The sequence below is a fragment of the Haplochromis burtoni genome, unplaced genomic scaffold, assembly GCF_018398535.1.
Source record: "Haplochromis burtoni strain Fernald_Lab_line unplaced genomic scaffold, NCSU_Asbu1 Contig_231, whole genome shotgun sequence".
In the NCBI taxonomy this organism is placed as follows: Eukaryota; Metazoa; Chordata; class Actinopteri; order Cichliformes; family Cichlidae; genus Haplochromis; species Haplochromis burtoni.
In genome coordinates this window covers 601,508-609,909 of record NW_024582592.1, presented here as the reverse complement: position 1 = coordinate 609,909, position 8,402 = coordinate 601,508, and the positions used below count along the sequence as shown (strand labels likewise).

The window sequence follows — 8,402 nt, the reverse complement described above, 5'->3', positions numbered from 1 at the left end:
GCACTGTCCACTTCCTGCTGTGACAAAACAAATTTCCCACGTGTGGGACTAATAAAGGTTATCTTATCTTATCTTATGACATCCACCTAAGAAAAAGCAAGTGTTCTCCAAAGCTAAATGTTTTACCCGTCAGATCAAAGAGTCACTGAAAGGATCACATTGGATTGCGACGCGCTGTTACGCAGTCAGCACCAAAACCACCGCCATTCAGAGACGTCACTTCCAAGCTGCTTGTTCTCTCCAAACTGTAACTTCAGCACAGGTTGAGATTAAACGATGACACGTCTCCGCTGCACGCAACAGTCAAGCTGTGATACGCTTCAGTCAATAAATAGACTCCTGCTTTCTTTCTAGCAAATGTTACATCTCATACTCACAGGTTACATGAGGGCAGACATACAGTTGAAATAGGAACCAAATCAGTGACTTGCTCTGGCTATTCAGATTTTCCCGTGCATGCTTCACATTACCATAACTCCTCAAACATTTTGAGCCAAAATTACTAAATAAGTGCAGCCTGCCTGTCGTGAGCGATAAAGCGTTAACAGATGGCAGATTAGCCAGAAATGAAAACGATGACACCGCCGTACAAGCCATGACCGAGTTCTGCCGCAGATAAGACATTTTCTCCCTTTCTTTAAAGCCAGAAACACTTTTCAGTCATTTGGAGGACAGGCGGGATTTTTCTCACTGTGCTGCAACATTTAACCACATTCTCTGGGTTTTGGGGACCGAGAGCGACTGAACTCAGTTTGGTTCTAATATTCTTCGTTTTAAATTGAGCTGAATGTTTTCAGTGGGCGACCCAGACTCTTTCACTTCAGAGCCGGGCTTGCTTTAATATGTACAGACTGTGGGTTGGCACAGTGTCACTGAAACAATCATGGCCTTTCCTAAAAGACACACATAACCCTCGCATGTATCCTAATGTGTCATCAGTGGCTTCACAGATAAGCACTTCACCCGTGCCACATGCACTAATGTACCCTGATACTATCGTGGACGCTGGCATTTAAACTATAACAACCCGGGCCGTCCCCCTCCGTCTGTGACTGACACAAAGTGTTTGAGCCTCTCTGATATTTGTTGTTAGATTACAGGACAGTCTGATATTCTGCCTCAGTCCATTTAAATGGGGATGGGACCCACAGACTGTTTCTGGATGGTTTTCATGCTTTGAGCTCGTTGAACACAGTGATGAACTGTGTTCAGCGAAAGTGGTTTTCACAAGTGGTCTTCAGCCCAACAAATGATTAACACCTTTTCTTTTTTTACATGTAGAATTGTCTGAAGGCCTGAACATCACAGCCGTGCAGCAATGCTTACAGCCGTGATGTCATGTGTCACAGATCATTTGACCTTCACTATCACAGCATTTCCCAGAGAGGTGACGAGCTCCCTGCCCTGAAAGACTCTGGACGCTGATTTTGAATCCAGTCTGGGATGCTGGGATGCTGTCCCGGGTGTTTTTGTTGCTTCAGCCCAGCTTTACTGGCAACAAGTTCAGACTGGACATACATTCTTTAAAAAGAAAAAAAAGGCAACAAGGCCGATCACTTTGACCTTCTTATGAGTCGTCTCTGGTCTGTTTTCTGTAGCTTTTTGGAAACTGGTAGTTTTCTACATAATTCTCTGTGTATATAATCTGACACTAGGTGCAGGGGCTCATTGCGAGCTGACTCACAGCTCTTACTCATGAACCCTGCTGCCTCTGCAGGCTCAGCTGACTTGCAGATGAAGTGACTTTCTTACCTTTTGGCTTCCTCCAGGTGGCACAGGTACTCATAGGCCATGTTCTGCTGGCGCCGCTCATCCATCTCCTCGGCTGTGAGCCGCTCCACGCCATCCAGTACAGCTGGAGGCAGGAAACACAAGGAATGCTTTTGAAACAGCAGGAATACATGGAAAATAAGAAACTATGGCTGTGTTGCTGCACAAAGAGCCTCACAGTGTGGCTATTCACAAACAGCGTTTACACAATGTTCACCTCGTCAGTTTTTGTTTTGCTTGCATAACTATGGAAATCTTTCCAACCAGCCGCATGGCCTCTAACTTTCTCCATAAAGCCAGCGTGTTTGTAAGTCATCTGTGCTTCACACATGAACACAGGTGCGTGTAACTTTAGGGAATGCATGTGTGTGGAGATGGCAAACAGTAACCCACACAATGCAGAGGAAGTCACAGGGCGATTCCCCGTGAGATTACACAGAGGCCTGCACAGAGCATGAGTCCCTACAGCCGTGGGGTTTTTCCCACATAATGATGGGAGGGGGATGGGGACGAGAGGAGGGGAGGGACCACCTCAGCAGGTAAAACAGCTTTCAGCAGAAACGGAACATACGGGGCGCTAAGACTTCAGAAACGGCCTCCTGTTTGGAACCAGGTTTGGTATCCACTCATAAATGACACAGCATCGGCTAAGCAAACCACTTCACATTTTCCACACTGCGTGGATAAAGTGTCACAGTGCAATCACCACACGTTGCCTCAAAAGGTCTGAGTTTATGGGCGGTGGTTGTTAAGTTGGTAGCTGTTCGCTTCATGTGTGCGAGGACGCAAAACTTTGGACTATCGCCGTCTGTCCTGTTTCCACCAGGTCCAGTCCCCATCCCACGTCCACGTACGAACTAAATTGGACGTAAAGCGGCATTTAAGAAGGAAAAAGTCGGGGAAACTGCTTCCCCGCTCTACGATGCCTTGCTATTAAAACGCGGAAGTCATGATTAGGCTCTATCATGCCGTCAGAAATAAAGAGCCAAGCTCGCCGTGAGCGCTTTCTACTAACATACAAAGTCTGTTTCGGGACTTTTGGAGGAGTCTTGCGTGAGCGCAGTGTCCGCTGTGGTCCGGGGCTGTGTGCGGTTAAAGGAAGCCTTCCTGCCTGGCATCTCAAGGTGAGCACGGGGGGAAAGCGCATAACTTACAGCCATATCTGGGCCGGGGCCCGTCTCCCTCCTCTGAAGTTGACATCCTCCTCTGTCGAGAAACGCGACTCTCTGCGCTCCACTGCAGTCACGAAGAAAAGTTGAAGCGCAACTTCAGTCCCAAACTCAACAGAACTTTGAAAAGAGCAACACGCCGAGAAAGAGCCGAAAGAAAAGCGCACAGGACCTTTCGGCCCTCTTGTTCCTCCTCTGCACAGTTTGAGTTGAGAGCTTTTTTTTCTTCTTCTTCTTCAAACCTCACTGATGTCACTGGGTGTGTTCTTCATAATCCTGAAGTATGCGTTTCAGGAAACACGGTTTAGCAGCCTGGGGCCGGCCAAGCTGCAGGCGCAGCGCCCCCTGCCGTCCACTCGAAGGCGGGATAGTGCAGGGAGGTTCCCAAGCGGAGGTCCGGGGACCCCAGGGGACCCTCTGGGACCGGGGAAATCCAATGACATGACAAAGTGTTGCATTTTCCAAGAACCATCCCGTCCAACCTGTAATCATGGGCAGTACATATAAGTCAGCATGTGTTAATGCGGATTTGACCCAAGTGTTCATCTGCAACAAACACTGGGGGGGGAAAAGGATGCTGTGACTTTCAGTTACTGGGATAACGATGTATTTACAGTAGAAAGCTGGAGTAATAGACACAATAAGATAAGATAAACCTTTATTAGTGCCACACGTGGGAAATTTGTTTGTTCACAGCAGAAAGTGGACAGTGCAAAGTTAAGAGCAGCAAAAATTAAGAAAACCCCCCAATAGAATAAAATAAGATAAACTAGAATAACATACCAAATACAATCAGAATGACAATGATAAAAATGGTTGGCGAATGTGCACAACCACTAGAATCTTTTTCTGTCTTTCACCAAAATGGAAAAACCACAGTGAAATATTAGGTTTGTGACAAATGTATTTGTTCTGTTTATGTATGTATAACGTTATAAATACTTTATTATCAGGCTGCAGGAGTGCGTCTGTGGCACTGCACAAGAGTTTAAACATTCCTTTGAATTCACATTGTTTCACAAAGTATTTGGACCCTTGGTTTGAGTGCAAACATGTGGTAATTGTGAGGCACTCTAAAATATATTTATATATGTGTGTTACTTTAATGTTGCAGGGGAGATGATTTTAATGACTGAAATACTTCTGGATAGCTTGATCCATAATAGTCACGTTTTAATAAGTTTGGATTTTAAAATGTGCAAAGACGTAAAAAGACTCTGGACGGTTCAAACCAGGATCTTCTTACTGTGAGGCAACAGTGCTAACCACCATATCTACCTATCTATATAATAAGATAAAATACATGTTTGTATAAAGTCTCACAGGCTAATTGGCTAAAACAGTTATCAGATTTAAAAAAAAAAACAAAAAAAACCTTGCAGTTATACTGTTTCTATGGAAATTCGAGTCCACTTATCAGTCGCAAGCTGGCACTTAAAGTAAAGATCTTCTTATGTGAGCAATTTTAGTTAAATGTCATTGTGAGCAGACATGAAAGAAGCGTTACGTTAGTGGAGAGCAGAGCGATAACTCTTATTAATAAACCACAGAACAACAAGCCTTCTTATAATTCCTTTTTTGTGCATAACTACAAGGTCAGCTGCTGACTCATTTTTCTCTGTTACTAAATTTAAAGGGGTTTTCCAGCAGTGCAGTAAGCGTCCCCTGAGAGGCCGCTGTCAGCAGCAGACTTCTGAGTTTCGGTGGCCGATACATTCACTGAAAAACGAGGCCCATGGTGCACACACACACGACTCGCTGGAGCTCAGAGCTTTTGTTGAGTTACAGTTCCAATCAAACGATGGTGAAAAGCAGACACAAGTTGGACTCAGCTTGTAGGAATCGATGCAAACACACAGTCTTCTTTAGAAGGATGAAAGCTTTATCGTTAAACCATTTACATTTTTTTTCTAAAATATTTCATAAAATTGTATTTAAAACGTATTATTGTGATACACTGAAGCATGTCGTCGACGCCGTTAGGAATAGATTCTGTTATGTGGACGATAATAATGATAACAAACAACAGATATTTATATTCATGCTGAATTAAGAATTTCATAAATTTTCCTTGCCATATGTATCTTGACAAAATTTTATCCCATTCATTAAACTGTTTCTGGTTAATTTCTATTGGTAATGTTTGGAATAAATATAATAATTTAGGAAGAATGTTAATCTTAATTGAGTCTATTCTCGAATATAAACTTAAATATGGAATTAGATTCCATCTCGCTATATCTTCCTTAATTTTTTTTTTTGTATTGGTAAATAATTTCGTTCTAATAGTTCTGTAAGATCCTTCGGTATTATGACTCCTAGATATTTAAAGTACTCTGTTTGCCATGCTAATTGATACTTATTTTTAATTTCTTCTGATGGAATATAATTGTACTTAAGCAATTGTGTTTTACTCATATTAACCCTATATCCAGATAGTCGACCACTGGTATTAATTCTTCTTTTAGCTCCTTGTACCATTCTGACGTATATACATCTGATCCTGGAGATTTATTTATTTTAACTTTACTTATTGCTATTCTTAGTTCCTTTTCTGTTATATCTTCAATCAAAGTTTTATTCTGTTCTTCATTCAGTACTGGTAAATCAAGAGAATCTAAAAAACTGTTAATTTCAACTATACTACTCTCTGTGTTATTAGCATAAAGAGTCTTATAAAATGTTTCAAATGCACTCTGAACTTCTATTGGTTTATTTTTTATTAGTTTTGTCACTGGATGTTTAATTTTGTGAACTGTATTATCTGCTATTTTCTTTTTTAGTTTCCAGGCTAATACATTCATTGCTTTTGATCCTCCCTCATAATACCTTTGTTTAAGAAACATTAATTTTTTTTAAATTTCATATGTGGTCAAATCATTTATTTCATTTCTTGTTTTCCTAATTTCCTCCAATATATCCTGAGATGTTTTTCTTTCATGCCTTTAGGCCCCGAATTAGATTTAAAACCCTACAACTTAACAAAGGAAAAGGGGGGTGGGGCTTACCTTCTCTTAGGGAATATTATTGGGCAGCACAATTAAGGCCTATGATATGCTGATGTAATCCTTCATACGACGCTCAATGGAAAGTATTGAGGAGAGTCTGACTTCCATCCCCATAAAGCTATTATAGCAGACAGAAGCTTGCAAAATTTAATAAAAACTATTGAAAATCCATGGATCAAGTTGACTTTTAAAATTTGGGAAACAGTAATAAAAGAATATAAACTAGAAGAGGATATAGCAGTTCTTAAGTGGTGTGCATATGACACACATTTTGCTCCAAATAAATTGGACACCAGATTCAAAGATTGGACATATAAAGGATTAACAGCTTTATGTATGGTAATGGAGGAAGGGCAGACTAATTAGTTTTGATAAAATGAAAGATAAATATTCATTAGAAACACAGGATTTTTATAGATGTCTACAGATGAGGCATTTTGTCAATAAAACGATAAAAGCTAAGGCTGAATTGAGTAAACACGCTGACGTTTAAAAGGGCATATAGTTCAAATAAAAATAGAGGTATTATAGGTGACCTCTATAAAGGATTAACAAATATGAAATTACACTCAACCTTGTATATCAAAACAAAATGGGAAATGGAGGGAGGAATAGAGATAAAGGAGGAAGAATGGACAAGCAATATGGGCATATCAATGGAAATGTAGCAGCTCACAGAGCTGGAGGGAATTTGGGTGGAAATGCCTGATAAGATATTTTATTACACCTCACCAAAAATCTCACTATGAAGGTAACCCTCCCGCTTGCTGGAGAAATTGTGGAAATACAAATGCAAATCACTATCATATTTTCTGGGACTGTCATGTTATTAAAACTTATTGGAAGGGAATACATGCAGCAATACAAGAGACATTTGGAAGATATTTACCTTTGGAAAGTAAAACTCTATTTTTTGGACTTATGCCAGAAGGATGGACAAAGAACGATAAATACTTGTTTAATATTTTACTGGCAGCAGGCAAAAAAGCCATCACAAAAAAATGGCTTTCTTCAGAGAGCCCAACTATGAACATGTGGATGAACATCACAATGGACATTTACAGAATGGAGAAAATGACAGCAGATGTGAACTACAAGAGGGACCTGTTTGTATCACGATGGAAGAAATGGATGGACTACATTAGAAAACGCAGGCCAGTTTTTGCTTTTGCATTAGATTTTGACTTTGTTAACTACTAGAAGACTAGAGGAAATATTAGTTACATTAATGGAAACAAAAACACACTCCCTATATTTATTTATTTATTTTTCTTTCCTTTTTCTTTTTCCTTATGTATTTTTTATTTATGTTGTTTGTTGTTTCCTGTTTTGCTTCTTTTTCTTTTCTTCTTTTTCTTTTCTTCTTATTGTATGGATATTTTAGTTGTTTAAATATAGAAAAAAAGAAAAATATATATGTACTGAAAGATAGCTGAAGTTGATGGTATTGTATAGTGATTCTAAAATGTTAATAAAAAAAAAAGAGAATTTCATAAATACAGCTTCCCCACACCTGATTAATATCACTATTATACCCACTGTCAGTGTTATCAGGTCCTGCTGTGACGTGTCAAAATGTCTCTTGAAAACAACCATTATGATACAATTTTTGTTAAGACTGTGGCCAAATACACTTCAAAAATATAGCTTTTGTGTCATCCTCCTTGTAGAAACACTTAAATATTCCTGATACTTATTTAAACACACGTGGAAATCACTGTCAATTTTGTCTTCGTTCTCCAAAATCAGCCAGGACAGCAATAACAAGTTTCTTTGGAAAAGGGGGCCTGGAAAAATCAAAGCATGGATAAAAAAGCTTGTTTGTTTAGAGTTGAAGCAACTTTTTTAAAAGGCAGTCAAACGTTCCAACAAGCTTTTATTATGCCTCCCCCCCAAAAAAAAACGGGAGTGGGACATGAATAAACTAGTAATAATGGTGCACTCAAAAAATAATATTCCTCCAATTGATCCCTTCTTTTCCACTTATCACATTCAGGGTGTAGGAAAGCGGCTGGAGCCAGTCCCGGGTGGTGCTGGGTCAGATGGTGGATTCAAACCCAGGTCCTTGTTGCTGTAAGGCATCACCGTGCCCTAAGGTTGTAACCTACACAGCTCTATTTACTAAAAGACGCAGAGCTCCAATAAGGCCCCCATGACACTGGATGAGCTGTTTGTCTACTCACACACACACTCAGCAGAAATGTAAATCAATGGGCTGAAGGTTTGGGTCTGATCAGTGTTGTTCTACACTCTGCAGGGGCACATCTTTCCTGTGGGGCCAACAGCCTGAGTAATGGCTTCATTTACAGTATTCACAGTTAACAGGCTGTCACATCTGCAGCAGGATGACTTGCAGCTATTTGTGGGGTTGTAATTCTCACCGACCTGTATCATCAGTACAGAGAGCCAGCCTTTGTTTTGTCAGTGTAATGTAAAATAAACGCTCAATAGTATT

The 8,402-nt window shown here is 40.2% G+C and overlaps 1 protein-coding gene across 1 annotated transcript in view; it reads right to left on the bottom strand.

Moving 5' to 3' along the window:
- The window catches only part of iqgap1 (IQ motif containing GTPase activating protein 1), a 42,433-nt gene extending 39,229 nt beyond the window's left edge, over positions 1-3,204 (bottom strand). Inside the window, exons 1-2 of the mRNA XM_005937933.3 lie at positions 2,925-3,204; positions 1,753-1,855 (exon numbers count right to left, since the gene is read on the bottom strand). Coding sequence (XP_005937995.1) covers positions 1,753-1,855; positions 2,925-2,970 — 149 coding nt within the window. The 5' untranslated portion in view covers positions 2,971-3,204. The remainder of the gene's footprint in view (positions 1-1,752; positions 1,856-2,924) is intronic.
- Positions 3,205-8,402: the final 5,198 nt, after the last annotated feature.